General features: G+C 43.1%; 1 protein-coding gene across 1 annotated transcript; it reads left to right on the forward strand.

Annotated features, from left to right (window-relative positions):
• Nucleotides 1–3,203: 3,203 nt before the first annotated feature.
• Nucleotides 3,204–12,128, forward strand: kcna2b (potassium voltage-gated channel, shaker-related subfamily, member 2b). Its single transcript, XM_027026679.3, has 3 exons — nucleotides 3,204–3,395; nucleotides 4,078–4,515; nucleotides 5,339–12,128. Exon 3 carries the CDS (start codon nucleotides 5,456–5,458, stop codon nucleotides 6,941–6,943), a length of 1,488 nt encoding a protein of 495 aa, XP_026882480.1. The 5' UTR covers nucleotides 3,204–3,395; nucleotides 4,078–4,515; nucleotides 5,339–5,455; the 3' UTR covers nucleotides 6,944–12,128.
• Nucleotides 12,129–16,115: the final 3,987 nt, after the last annotated feature.

Genomic DNA, 16,115 nt, shown 5'->3' on the forward strand with positions numbered 1-16,115 from the left:
AGGTCCCACAGCTTGGCTGCAAAGAGCTTCGAGTCTACATTAAACACACAGTAGCTCACTGAGACGCCCACTGTAGCTCCTGCAGTAGACGTGCGCGCACACACACACACACACACACACACACACACACTCTTGATGCTCTGTCCATGAGCCTGTGACTGTCTCCTCATGGCACCTAGTTCTTCAGAAGTATAGGTTGCTGCCTGAGCTAGACCCAGACTAAGCACATCTCTGCAGTCACCCACACGCCTGCCTTGTAGAGCTAATGGGGACATTTATGGGTTTTTCCATTGACAAGAGTAAGAAGGAGCTGAAATCTCATTCAAAATTAATGTGTAGTCCATTCAGAGTATAGAGAATATACCACACCATATAGGCACAGAGAGAGTGTGAGAGGGAAAGAAAGAGAGAGGGAGGGAGGGAGAGAGGAAAGGAGAGAGAGAGGGAAGGAGAAGGAGAGGGAGGGATGGAGGGAGGGAGGGAGAGAAAGGAAGGGAGAGAAAGGAAGGGAGAGAGAAAGACAGACAGAGCAGGAGATATTTTAGGGCTGAGCTCTTGGCTAGCTGAACAGTGCTGAGGATCCTTTAAGATTATTACTGTAAGGGAGACGGGATGGGAGAAGGTATGGGATAATGTATGGGATACTGGATGGGAAACTGGATGGGATACTGGATGGGATACTGGATAGGAGACTGGATGGGAGACAATCATACCACATCCAGTACCCAGCCAGGACTTGCACACCAATCATGTCCCCTTTCTACTTCCCTGCTCACTATCACAAGTTCACTGAGTATCAATCTTACCTGCTTCTCATTTCAAACCACCTATTTATAGCCCACAGGTGCCTGAGTTCAGCGCTTCTCATGGTGAGACCAGGAAGTCTTGACTCAGCTGCGCTGTCCTATCTCTTTCCATTGTGTTTGTAATTAAAGCTAGAATGTTTCCCTCACTCATGACTCACTCGTGCTTCTACACTATCACACAGACACAAAGAATGGAAAGGACAGGGCACTGTGCTGCTATTGATTTGGGTATGGTGTATCTCAGACAAAACAGTGAGAATAGCTTTGGCTGAACTTATTATGTCTGTCTGTGTTTCTCTTTGTTGTTATTTTGAAGATAATTTGGTGGGATAAGTACGGTTTTCCTAATGTATCAGACAGCAAGAACCTGCAATGATCCTGATTGTTTAGCAGTGTTCAAACATCCTTGCTTTTTGGCATTAAGACAAAACATAAACATAAAATCTCATTTACATTTACTCATTTACTGTGAGATTGTGTTTTTCATGTCTGCAGTGTGTGTGTGTGTGTGTGTGTGTTGATATATATATATATACATGTGTATGCATGTGGTTGTCGTTGTGTTTGTGTGTGTGTTGGTGCAAATGTGTGTGTATGTATGTATGTATGTATGTGTGTGTATGTGTTTAGCAGATTAGAGTTAGTCTGAGCCATGTTTTGCTGCAGTCTCCCACTAGTGCTGGTTGCTACGGAGAGGCATTAAGGTTTCCTGAGCAAATAAGTCCTAGCTCTCAGAGCTACACACACACACACACACACACACACACACACACACACACACACACACACACACACACACACACACACACACACACACACACACCTCTCTACCTTAGCCCTTTCCTCATACAGTCACACATCTTAAAGGACCAATATGTATGAGTGGTGATGTGACAAATGTGATAATTCATCAACTGAAAGTATGAATTGAAACAGTGGACTCCGCTGATCTAGGAGTTTCTAGTGTCTGAAGCAGGCAGTGCAGATGCTGATGCGCTCATGTATTCTGACTACTGGACTTGCTCCTATCTACAAGAGGATCAGGTAAAGGAAAAAGCCCTGATCTCAGAACAGAGCTTAGCTGGCTTGTGTGTGTGTGTGTGTGTGTGTGTGTGCACATGTTAGAGTATGTGTCCATGTGCGTTTGAGTGTGTATGAGTATGTGTGCACCACTCATTGTAATGGATGTCTTTCCTCATGAATAAGTGTTGAAGCACCTTGGAAAAGCTTACCTCTGTGGTGCCTAGTTGTGTGAAACTGAGGGAAGGAGACACTGGAGGATAGCCTCTGTCCTTATGGAGCCATGCATCAGGCTTCTCCATCTTTATGGGCTGCAAATCCCTTAAAAACCCATAGTGAAGCCTACAGAGAAACATCCTGAGGTGGCCCGGCTTCTGCTGCTGTCACTGCATTATGTAAGATCGCAGTGCATCCAGTCACTGTGGTGTGGGCCTTAGCAAGAAGCCAACATCACATGCTTGTTACTGGAAGGCAGCAGACTGACGTGTTGCACTGCTCACATTCACGAGCTGCAGAAGCTAAAGAGCTCCCATTCCAGTTCTATTTCTATTTTGGAGCTCAGGTCTGAGGAACTGCAGGACACACTCAGCTGTTGCTTACTGTCCTGTAGGTATCTAGTTAAACAAAACTTTACCCAGTGTAAAATTTTCCTTTGTTTAATAATAAACATTTCTCTTGAAAGTTAGATTCTTCTAGGGCTCTCTTTAAAAAAGCAACATTATATATAAAGCTTTATTTAAGGTGTTATTAACACTGTTCTTAAACCTTCACTTTAGGACACATCAACAGATCACGAACCCTCACCCACTTGAGCCACTGTAGTTTTGCACATGGAGTGTGCGTATGTATGTGTGTGTGTGTGTGTGTGTGTGTGTGTGTGTGTGTGTGTGTGTAAAGTAGTAAAGTATATTGTTAGTTGCTATATTTGCATTTAAATGGATTCATTTAGCATCACATTGGTAATGACAGTTTATTTATAGCATTGATTTGAATTATCAATACATTTACAAAGTCTAAAAACTATACCACCAATGACCCTTTTCACGCTATTTTTAATTATCATTTTAATATGTCCCTTGGACTTAGATGTTCTATATATTCCAAGTAAGCAAACAAGTAACCAAACAAACAAACATAAACTGTAAAACAAACAAACAAACAAACAAAACAACCAACCAAGCAAACAAAAGACAAACAAACAAACAAACAAACAGGAAACAACACCCTTGATCTCACTTTTCACAGTCAGTGGTCTGAAAATTGCCCTGGTTTTGTGTCTGGGTCCAGGACCTGCGCGCCCTAGGAGAAAGTGATGCGCGTTCCCCTTTAATTTGCCCACGCTGTACAACTGCAAGGAGTGGTAGGCTACGGCGCAGAGCGAGCGGCGGCGCGCGCTGGGGCTCGCCGAGGTCCTTTTTGCATGCGCGGCAGCGCCCAACTGCAGCGTAGACCATAAGCTATACGGGCCGGTGATATGGCGGAATTATGAATAAAAGGAGAAAAGTTGGGAGTGTGACATGTAACTAGCGCGAGCCGCACCGCTCCTCAAAATGAACGAGGGGGATGCAAGTAAGAGCATGGACAATCTGTATTCGTATTGGCAGAGACCGGGAGATAAATGCATCTTGAGTGAAGATTGATTTTTTTTTTTCATTTTCAGTGCATGTGTCGGTGTATTGCTTGCATAAATAAGAATAATAAACACACATGAACGCGCCTAGTGCTCGTGGCTAATGCATGGTTTTGTTAGATTCAGACAGATATGAAGAATAGTGTGCTACAAATGATCCAGCATGCCACTGCAGGGACCTCGCGCCTTTCATCAGCACTTTCTGCGCCTGCTTGTAGGAAAATCTAAACACCGAACACTGCTCGTGTGATGTATTTATTCACGAGTGCATGAACGTGGTATCTGAATAAATACAATTTCTTCGTATATAAGGTTTTGTGGCGATTAGGGAAAATACATTATAAGACACCTTTGCGCTATATCACAGCCGGGAACTTGTTATTTGACGTGATGTAGGCTATTGCGTATTTTACCTTCACCGTTGTTTAAGCACTAAAAAAGGAGTAATATTTTTTTAAACTGCGTGTTTTCATTCATACCCTGTCGAAAGGATAACTGGGGAAAGATTGAAAAATGTAACCCTGTATTCATACAACTTATTTTTACGATTTGCGTTTAGGTATAACTATGTTGTATGATGTTGACATGCCTAGCGAAAACACCTTACCCTTTTCTTTGCAGATCTCTAAAATCAGTCAGGACAATCCTTACTGCTGTTGCAGCCAACGTCATATCGTCTAAGGACACTGGGGCATCACATTTTGCTGATCTTAGCATCTTTGGGACGGTCTGAACGAGGCTCCGTGAAATTAAACCTTAAGCAACTCAGTCTTGCTTTATACGTGCGAATGTCTTCAAGATAGCCGATTACGTTTCAAGGGATGGAGACTTAAACCGAGGATAGCTGAAAGCTCGCGTATGTTTCCTAGTGCATCACCTTTTGCGCGGTGCTTGGGTGGAGAACAGGATCACTGCAGTACTAATACATACCTACTCTTTGAGATAGCGTATGGTCGTAAAAAACAAGGGATCTTACCTCTTGCGTACCTGTGAGAAGAAACTGCCACCAGTGTTTGCAAATGATTACCCTGCCTCTCTGGAAACGACTGGAGCTTACAGGTAAGTTCTTATACATAAGAGCCTATTTGATTTATTCTCATTAATTATTCGCAAAGAACTGAATGTTGAGTAAGTTGTAATGTGTTTGTTTTTTTGTTTTTTTTTACGAGCCTCAAAGCGTATTTTTATTAATAACTATGGTATGCTTTATCATTTGCTTGGGCTGCAAAATTGCCTTGAAGACAAATTGTGTGAAGTTCAATAACACCACTAAGTTGAAAACTATTTTTAGTTTGTGACTGAAGTCGGTCTCAGACAGTGGTGGACTATAGTGTGATGTGAGTATCTGCTTCTGATCAGAGAAAAGATGGACTTCGAGTTCAGCTATACATACTGCACTGCATCAGCTTCACTGCCTTGACCAGAATAGAAAAAAGCCCATATTCAGTGATATTCAAGCCTCTGGTGATAATGCATGCTGGGAAGGTTTCAATCCAATTCGATTGTTGTGCACTCAGAGTACGTTTAGGTTTACAGTGCATAATTGCACCCTGAAAGGAATGATGCACTTTTACCAAGAAGAGTATTGATCTTCCAGATAGATAAAAGCAAACACAGGGTGTCCCAGCAGAGTTATGCCTTTGATTGCTCTGATAGCTTCGCACTTTGGAGGCCTAATAAGAATACACTCAGCTCGGACAGTACTGTGGAGCCAAAGGTGCCAATGAATAAATAAATATATACCATATAATATAAACAAACACCACAATCAACGCTAGTCTAAAAATAAACACAGACTTAGCAAACACAAAGGATCCTGAGGACTTGTCTGTAAATCGTAACCATTTTAAACATGTTCTTTTTCCTTTTCTGGTTGGTCCAGAGGTGAGCCTGGATGCCTACCTGAAGTGTGAGACACTGTGAGACAGAGTCTGATCTCTTGCCTTCCCATTGCACACTCATCTCAATCACCACACCAGTGGACCAAGCTCCACCCAGCATGACCGTCGCCACGGGCGATCCAGTCGACGAAGCAGCAGCTCAACCGGGTCAACCGCAGGACACATACGACCCGGAAGCAGACCATGAGTGCTGCGAGAGAGTGGTCATCAACATCTCTGGCCTGCGCTTTGAGACACAGCTCAAAACACTGTCTCAGTTCCCCGACACCTTGCTGGGGGATCCCAAGAAGAGAATGCGCTACTTTGACCCACTGAGGAACGAGTATTTCTTTGACAGGAACCGGCCTAGCTTTGACGCCATCCTCTACTACTACCAGTCTGGAGGGAGATTACGCCGGCCGGTTAATGTTACTCTGGATATTTTCTCTGAGGAGATCCGCTTCTATGAGCTTGGCGAGGAAGCCATTGAGATATTCAGGGAGGATGAAGGCTTCATTAAGGAGGAAGAGAAGCCTCTGCCAGAGAATGAATTTCAGCGGCAGGTATGGCTGCTGTTTGAGTATCCGGAGAGCTCTGGTCCTGCCCGGATAATCGCAATCATCTCTGTTATGGTCATTCTCATATCCATTGTCAGTTTCTGTCTAGAGACACTGCCTATTTTCCGCAATGAGGAAATGGATATGCGCAAAGCCTACATGACTAACTCCAACTCCACGACCAGCTATACATCCACCTACTTCACAGATCCCTTTTTCATCCTGGAGACCCTCTGCATCATTTGGTTTTCCTTTGAGTTCCTGGTGCGATTCTTTGCCTGTCCCAGTAAAGCGGGCTTCTTTGTGAACATAATGAACATCATTGACATTGTAGCCATCATCCCCTACTTCATCACCCTGGGCACTGAACTAGCTGAAAGCCCAGAAGATGGTCAGCAGGGCCAGCAGGCAATGTCCCTGGCCATCCTCAGAGTCATCCGCTTAGTGCGAGTCTTCAGGATCTTCAAGCTCTCGCGACACTCAAAAGGGCTGCAGATCCTGGGCCAGACACTCAAGGCCAGCATGAGGGAGCTGGGCCTGCTCATCTTCTTCCTCTTTATTGGAGTCATCCTCTTCTCCAGCGCCGTGTACTTTGCCGAGGCCGATGAAGCTGACTCGCAGTTTGTTAGTATCCCTGACGCCTTCTGGTGGGCTGTAGTCTCCATGACAACTGTGGGATATGGCGACATGGTTCCTACAACAATCGGAGGCAAGATTGTGGGGTCCCTGTGTGCCATCGCCGGTGTGCTGACCATCGCACTGCCTGTGCCTGTCATCGTCTCCAACTTCAACTACTTCTACCACAGAGAGACGGAGGGTGAGGAGCAGGCGCAGTATCTCAATGTGACCAGTGTCCCCAAAATGGACTCGGCAGAGGATCTGAAAAAGAGCCACAGTGGCTCCACCATGAGCAAGTCCGACTACATGGAGATTCAGGAGGCAGTGAACAACAGTAACGAGGACTTCAGAGAAGAGAACCTCAAAACTGGCAACTGCACCCTTGCCAACACCAACTACGTTAACATCACCAAGATGCTCACTGATGTATAGCTGCCCGGTTTTGCCCTGGTAAGGGAGGGAAAATAAAGGACCTATCTGCCCCCCTTGTTTTAAAGGCATTAGCCTAAATGCCAGAATATCTGGAGAAGAGGTAAAAGAAAGGTCTGCTGGAGGCAGAGGATCGATAGAGGGAACCTCTCCATTACTCGCCACCCTCACCAATCCACCATGACCTTGGGGGAGTGTTCTGCATCCCTGTTTCTAAGTGTCTGCATGGAGTTAGTCTTTGCCGTGTGACTGTTCCAATAGTCTTTCTGCTTGTAACAGTAGCCAAAACGTAGCCAAGCCACTAGAAACAAAGCTTAGAAAAAACATTCCTAGCCATCCCCCAACTGTCAACTTAAAGAGGACTTTCCTCTTCGATGAAAACAAAAGAGTCCACCAAAATTACAAATTGTCACTCATATTTTGCCTGTGGCAAAAACAGCATGGATGGATACTGTGTGGAAAAAGTGTAGAGGAGTTTCCCGTGAAGGCACAATAGCTTACTGCCAGTCCCTATAGCCTTCCACGTGTGACACCTTAAAAATGGTACATTCCGTTGTGTGTATGATTATAGTGCATGGTGAATGGTACATTCCACTGTGTGCATTTGTCTGTATGGTGGGGTGCGGTGGTGGTGAGGAGACCCATACCCCACACATCTTGGACCCAGTGGAACAGAAGGTTCTAGTCCAGCATACAGTGATTGTTGGCCCTGTACAAGCCATCTTTCTCTTTCGTGACCATGTGTCTTCAAGTGTGAGAAGGGGGTAAATGTAGCCACTTCACAACTCAGCCATCACCTGCTTTAAGATCACAGTAGGCAGAGGGAAGAGAATTGCAGCATTTCTTCATGACTGCTGTTTTATTCTTTTATTTTTCGACTGAGACCCCCCAGCAATGCACTACTGGCTTGCATGATGGGACTTGTTTTTCATCTCTCTCTCACTCTTTTTCTCACATGCACCCTCTCTCTGCTTATGCCAAGGTTTTATCCACATTACATAGGACAGACACCTAAGGGCCAAACAGAATGGAGCTAGATCATGGCGCGTGACAGTAGAGAACTGCCACCCTGTACCTCTCCACATGCTCTTCCCTACACATGTCGCTGCATGCATTGTCTTCCTACCTTCCATTCAGTCTTAGTGTGCAATTGTCTTTCTAGCATCTGTGAACTTCATAGCATAGCAGAGCATTCCATGTTTATATGATACATTACCACTGCTGTTTTGTCAATGTTAATGCTACAGAGTTGTGAGCGGTAGCATGACGTGTGTGTGATAGAAGGTGGGGGCTGTTAAAAAAATTGACTGTGCAAAAAGAAAGCTCACTGACACAGGTCACCAAAGAGACAACCCACTGCCACTATACATTACTTGCATTTTTAAAAAATTATTTATCAGACTGACTTGTTTTTAGGTGATTTACAGGGTGCATTCTGCTCATAGTCTGATGCTGGAGAATTGGTGAGCCCTGTATGAAAAAAATGCTTCCTTAGAACAGCTTTTATATGAGATAGGTGATATTCTACTGCCATATTAGTGCATGCATGGTAAACATTCCTTGTAGCATGCATGAGGTAAAAAAGTAATAAGTATTCATATCTCTCTCTCTCTCTCTCTCTCTCTCTCTCTCTCTCTATATATATATATATATATATATATATATATATATATATATTCTCTGTGAGATTAACCGTATGTGCAATATATAAATAGTGTTGTTTTTAAAGTTTTGAGATTTTGATTTTTATGCTAGTATGACATATGGAGTATGTGTGTACCAGGGTCTAACTGCAGAAGGAAGGAAGGTTTCTTTGTTAGCTTCATCTAATAGGGGGCAGCAAATGTAGTTTTAAAATGAGATGTTTAAAGCACCAAAATATATATGGAAGGGAATACCAAAAGCCAGCCATGTACTTTGAGATTTTGACCCAACCTATATGAGTATCCAAGTTCTGGATGAACTCGGAGGAGATTTTATAATTGAAGTGAAATACTGGATTTTGTGACTCCAGTGATGTCATGGGAGCAGGTGAGGATGAGGATGGAGGTACTAGCTTCATCACCGGCACACTGATTGTTTTGTAATAGATGAACAAGATACCCTGAAAACAAGGTTGTATCGTCATAGCGAATAAGATCTCTGATGGGATCAGGCAGTAAAATCCCTGATGCAATCACGAGATGAGAATCCTGATGTGAATATGTGGGAGGGACCTGGGACTCATGCTTAAGAGTGGAATCCCTGAGCTCGATCGTGCAGTGGAGCAGAACAAGCCAGCACTGGGGAAATCCTGTAATGTGAGCAGCTTCTCAGTGTGAAGTATCACACAATGTCTTCATCTCTCATGAACTGGATTACAGGGAATTCTACTGTTTATTCTGAATAATTAATATACTTGTATAATATTAGTAACTCTTTCAAGATGCAATATTTGCTAGAAAACTGCCCTAGTTGTTAATATTACACATTATGGACTGTCATCATGATATTACTGCATTGTTACAGGACGTTTTAAATAGAAAACAAAATAGTTCTTTAGAACTAAACTTAAATAACTTTATTATACACAAAGCACATCCTAATATGACATCATTTGGATAAAATAATATAATCCAAACAATCCAGTATCAGGATTTTTGATTGACCATGTATGATCTCAGAAAATTCATCTCTGCACTAGAAGTCTTTGGTATATTGCCATAGAAGCACAAGTGAACTAAGCTGTAAAAATCCCCATGGTCCTGGCAGCACACCTCCCTGTCCCTGTGTTTGTCTTGTGTGTTCCCTATGGGTACCCTGTGTGTGTGCCCTGCATGTGTGCCCTGTGTGTGTGCCATGTGTGTGTTCCCTTGAGTGTTGTCCTGTGTGTGTGCCCTGTGTGTGTGCCCTGTGTGTGTTCCCTACATGTGCCCTGTGTATGTGCCCTGTGTGTGTTCCATACGTGTGCCCTGTGTGTGCGCCCTGTTCTTGTTGGCACATGGTAAACCATTGTGTAGGGCCTCAATGTGCGTCACACACAGGGAATTTTTCCTCTGGCCCTGTTGATGCAGGAGATTCTGGAATTCCCCCCCTCTGATAAACAGTACTGCCATATCCAGAACATGGTGCTGCCCGCTCCAGCCTGGCCAAACATAGGACTAACTCCCCACACACTGGCGAGCTTGCTAGCAAGCCCTTTGTGGCTTGGGAAATAGCATCACTATTGGCCCAGGATCAGTTAAGGAGGCACATGACACAGTGCATCTGTACTCACGTTTAGTTCACGTGAGCTGTTTCTCTGTAACAAAAAATGAGCACCGTCAGACCGTCACCGTCTGTTTATCCCAATACAGTTCGGTACGTGTTGCTGTGTGCTATGCACTTCTCAAAATGCCGGATTAAATGTACACAGGTATCTTACCATCAAAGAACTCCACAACAGGATTAGAAGGCCTGCATGAACTTGTGCTGTAAAATGACAACACAACAGCCTTCTTATTAAATATGCTCACAGCAAATTGTTTTATAGCTCATTATTATAAGTGGGTTTTTTGGTGGAGGGGGGTTGTGGGGAACTGAGAAGCTATCAGCCTGAGAACTTCCCCATGGACCCCATGGTCTCTCTCTCCATGACATCTGTTCCTCTGCCCTGTCATTACACCTAGCCTGTCTGAAGCTCTTCTGCCTTGAGCGTGTTTGAACGCAGCTCCGGGGAAACCGCTTTCCATTACCTTATTGGTTCACTTTTGGCAATCGTAGAAAGCTTCAGATTGTTAGGCCAGTCCAGTGTGGTAGGGGCAAAGGATCAAGCTGTGAAATCTTATGGAGGGAGTTTGTAGTGATCTAGTTCTTAACAGCCCTCTCTCCACATGTATAAATAGAAACTCCTCTCTGGACGCGCGGAGTATTACAGTTTGTGGTCAGACATAATAGCTGCCTGCCTATATTGGAACTAGTGGATATTTTTAGAGTATATTCATACTATATGACAGTGGATCCACACAGTTATAATACCCAATTAATTTAGAATATAAGCCATGTGACAATACTGTCAAAAAAAAAAACACCTGCTTTTATCATTGTCTTAAATGCAAGCTTCAGCTTAATAAATTGCCTTTGCTATGTTACAGTTTATTAATAGTCAGGAATTCACTGTTGCAATTATATCCTTTTAAGCTTATCCAAATCAAAATGCATTGTAGTCTTACTGTGATATATAATTACATATGCCAAGTGGAAACCTTGGAGAAAAACTTAATATTTATAATAGAAGCTTTGCCTCTTACTAAAATGTACAGTACATGTATGAGTGATCAGATCAAGTTTTTCTTTCTTATCCAGTTAATATCCTGCCTAATGGCACAGCAGAACTTAAGTGTGTAAAATCTAGAGTAAAAAAACATCTTGTGCAGTAATAGAGTAGTCCACACTTAAACATGCAAAAGCACATGTTAACATAAGGATGGGTGGGTGTATGAAAGAGCGAATGAGAAATGGACAGAGCTAGAAGGTGATATATGTCTGTATGGTGTACTGGCAAACCAACGCCGGTGTGTGTGTATGTGTGTGTGTGTGTTCAGCTGTGCTGCTGTGTAGTGTTGTAACTGAGGCGTGTAACCGTGTAGACAGAAGGAGACGGTATTGATCTGCGATCAGCAGGTGAACTGCTGCTCTAACACTCTTTCTTTCTCTCTCTCCATCTTTTCTCTCTATACTCTTCTTTTTCTCTTTGTATCTCTATCTGTGGCTCACACGCTGTTGTTTATTAACAACAGGTTAATGGTGCCAGCTTCAACATTTGGGACTTGAGGTGATCTTTGTGTGTGTGTGTGTGTGTGTGTGTGTGTGTGTGTGTGTGTGTGTGTGTGTGTCATTGACCCTCTCCTGCCAACGTGGGTGGGGGTTTATGTAAAAAGCCTTTTTTTCTAGGATAATGAAAAAACAAAAAAGAACACGAAGAGTTGGAGGACTCTAGACCTTCTCCGGATACTGTCATAAATTCATGCACTTTAGAAAGACCACTGGATGATATACTGGACTTAACAGACTGGACTTAACCTATAGAGGAAAAAAAAAAGATTTCACCTGAAATGCATCTTATCCTTTCAAACGATTATTAATATAAGGAGTAATATTGAGGATGATGGTGTCAGTAATGATCATGATAATAATGACTATGATATAAACCATGATAAGATTATTCAAATTTTCTGCTCTTGTCTGTTGTTTGGATGTTGAGTTGTGGTTTGATACTGTGCCAAGAGCACAGCACTCTTCAATGACAGAATCTTTATTTGCCTTTCATTTTTTTCTGTTTATTATTCACACTTGATTTTACAAGAGGGAGAGTCTGAAGAGGAAGGTGTTGTCACACCATGCATGCACATGCACATGCACACACACACACACACACACACACACACACACACACACACACACACACACACACCCAGACGCTCACAAAAGCACACACATGCAGATGCCAGTTTTGCATTCCTATGCTCTGTGTTCCTCTCTGCAGTGAGATCTATTTATAAGGCATAGGTCAGCGGCATGTTAAGAGGAGATTAGCAAACTGGAGAGAAAATAAACATATTCAGCATCCTGGTGAGGGCCAGCATCTGCTCCATCTGTGTTGGTCCTCTACAGCTTTCCCTAAGCTGCCACAGTTCCTGGGTCACTTTACTATTAAGGTGATGTGCATCAATTTCAACTTCGATCACTCAAACGTGCTTGAGGGAACCCTGTTTGTGGTTAAGAGCAAGCATAGACACACCCGCGAGGAGGCGGTAGTGCTGGGATTGTTGGGATTCCTGTTAGCTGATGGGTATAGATCCAACGTGTGCCATCTCCAAAGACCAGCCTGGGAGATCAGGAAGATTTACAGGGTCCTCTGGGGAACATCTCATCGGTTCAGCAGCTAACAGCCAGCCTCTTAGCTCCAGTGGGAACATTGGTTTGACACTATAAATATATAAGTGCTATGATCTGAGTACATTAAAGATTTTGTTAGAATCCTATGAGCTTCAGGCTGCAGGTGGTAGATTATTGTACCCTGTAACTGCTGTGCTCTCTCACCTCCTCTCTTATTCACTTGGATTTCTTCTGAGATCCACGAGCCCTCTTGAGTGTGTGATTTTACTTACATTTAAAAGACAAGTGATATAAAAAGTTAGCTGTTAGCTGTGGTCAAGTTCTTCATTAAGTTGATATAGGCTCGATTTTATTCCACGCCACTTTATTCGCCACTCAGACTTTACTCAGTGTTTCAACATTTATAGGTGGTTTTTTTTTTTTTTTTATATCTGAGCTGAACTGAGTGATCAGAAATTATCACAGTATAAAAGAGCCAGGCTTACATCACCAAGGCCGCACTCTCTTAAAGGTTCTCCTGTTCCACTAGGACACGAGCCTGAACTATAGAGTTCCTGTTCTGAACTAGAGAACACCAGGATCATTTTTAAAAAAGTCAATAAACTTAAACAGACTTTACACATAAATCTGGATTAACAGAATATTTTAACTATTCATGAAGTTAATCCATTCACCATTCCCAGTCTGGTACCAGCTGTTCTTAATAACAAATGTAAGCCCGGTACATCCTAAAGCCCAACAAGGTGCGCTCTCTGCCTGCCTGACATCACTGTTCTGTAACCACTCCTGCTCCGGCAGGAAACTAGGGCAGGGAAAGCGCTAGGAAGCTCCACAGGGACCTGGATCCTCTCCATGTGATGCATGTGCAGATGTACAGAGGGATCCAGAGCCGGGCCTTCATCTGCACACTGCGCCTCCCAGCACAACCCTTCAGGGCCTTCGTCTGCACATCGCACCTTCTGGCACAGCGCTGATGGTTTCTGCTGCCTCATCTTAGAAGATTCCAGGATGGAAACAGAATCCACAGACGTTATCAGTGATTTGCTGAAGCTTTTTATGTCTGTGAAATGTAAGAGAAATCCAATCTACTTGTCCATTTTAGCAGCTTTAAATTATTTCCCTTGTGGAAATAAAATTATCCCTCAGTCTGCTAACCAGGCAGCATATTTCAAATTATTAACTTCCATATTTATTTCTTTTAATACTGGAATAAGGTTACAACTGAATTACAATGTTCTGAGTTACGGGCATGCAGCATAGGATTCAGATGAAATTACTAAATTGGTTACTAAATCCCTCATCTTGCCATGGTTTTACAAAGACCTGTGGAGGTTGTCTCAGAGTTGATGACTCCAGGAGGTTGTCTAGGGGCTTAAGATTCCAGGAAGTTGTCTAGGAGCTGAAGATCCTCTGATGCATGGACACATGGTCCCAAACTAAACACTGCCTGCGTTCTTCTCTTTGTGACCCAAATTTGTAAACGGCATGAAAGAATGTCCCATGTTATGGGACCTTAGTGTGGAAATTCAGTCTAAATCCGTTTGTTTGTTTCTTCCTTTTTTGGTTTTGAATCACAGTGGAGGTCTTGAGGTAGTCTCAATGATCTGATCACATTGAAGGTCCTGAGGTAGTCTCAATGATCTAATCACATTGAAGGTCCTGAGGTAGTCTCAGTGACTTGTGTACACACCCATGGATCAAGCTGGTTTTGATGAGTTGATATTTGGACTTTGGGAAGCATACGTACAAAGTAATTACAGAAACATTAGAAACAGATGAATTACCACCATACTATTATGTATGAAAAATTGCAACACCCACAGACTCTATCTTTTATCATGTCAGGACTTCTGTATAACTATTTCATAAACATGGAAACAAAGTAAAATCATTGTTTGCATGTGCAGTAATATATGTTTTACAAATGTCTAAGATTATAGAAGAAACAAGACATGCATTTCTCTTGTCAATCATTAATTATGATTACATCTTTGGATTCAGCTAAGCCTGGATTTATTTTTATGTCTTGGATTTAGAATGGCTAGGTTCTAATGTTGGCTATGATCTGAAATGGGCGCACACTGTTACCCATTCTGAAGTAGAAAGAGCACCAACTTGAGTGGAATTTTCTAGATCGAAGTGTCATTTACTGCTAATGTTCACTCAAACAGAGCATGGTCCAGTCCAGTGCTAATAGGCGTTTAAGAGCTGAGTGAAGAGGAACTGAATAAAAGCTAGAGTAGTTCTCCCAAAGCATATTGAATTAGCAATGACTAACTCACTCTCACCCCATTGAAATGTGAGAGCTGTACAGGATTGCGCTGGGGAATTATAGTCTTATCAGGTTTGGGAAATACATCTTTGTAAATAGCAGAGCTGGAAACCATTGCTGAAGTCACTGAAAGGAACAAGCCTGGCCTCGCTGGTGGATATGGAATATTGCCACCCTTGGGTCCCTGCCCTAGAGAGGGCTTAACGTCTTCCCCCTACCGGGCACTGCAGGCTGGATGTACCAGAGCGCCACGGCAGAAGACTGAGCAGCCACCAGTGAAATATTAAGGCAGGGAGATATTTAAAGTTATCTGTATCTGTCTGTGGGAAAGAACTGAGAGTACATGCAATAGTTCCTCTTCCTTCTTCATCACACACACATACACATACACCCACACAAACACCCACATGCATACACACCCACGAAAACACACACACAAACGCATACACAAACATCCACTTAAACACACACAAGCATACACATACACCCATGCAAACACACACACATACACACACACACATACACCCACACAAACACCCACATGCATACACACACATACACAACCACGAAAACACACACACACAAACGCATACACAAACACCCACTTAAACACACACAAGCATACACATACACACATGCAAACACACACACATACACACACATACACATACACCCACGCAAACACCCACATGCATACACACACACATACACACCCACGAAAACACACACACACAAACGCATACACAAACACCCACTTAAACACACACAAGCATACACATACACCCATGCAAACACACACACATACACACACATACACATACACCCACGCAAACACCCACATGCATACACACACACATACACACCCACGAAAACACACACACACAAACGCATACACAAACATCCACTTAAACACACACAAGCATACACATACACCCATGCAAACACACACACATACACACACATACACATACACCCACACAAACACCCACATGCATACACACACATACACAACCACGAAAACACACACACACAAACGCATACACAAAC

Source organism: Electrophorus electricus, chromosome 24, assembly GCF_041902795.1.
Source record: "Electrophorus electricus isolate QZ-2024a chromosome 24, ASM4190279v1, whole genome shotgun sequence".
In the NCBI taxonomy this organism is placed as follows: Eukaryota; Metazoa; Chordata; class Actinopteri; order Gymnotiformes; family Gymnotidae; genus Electrophorus; species Electrophorus electricus.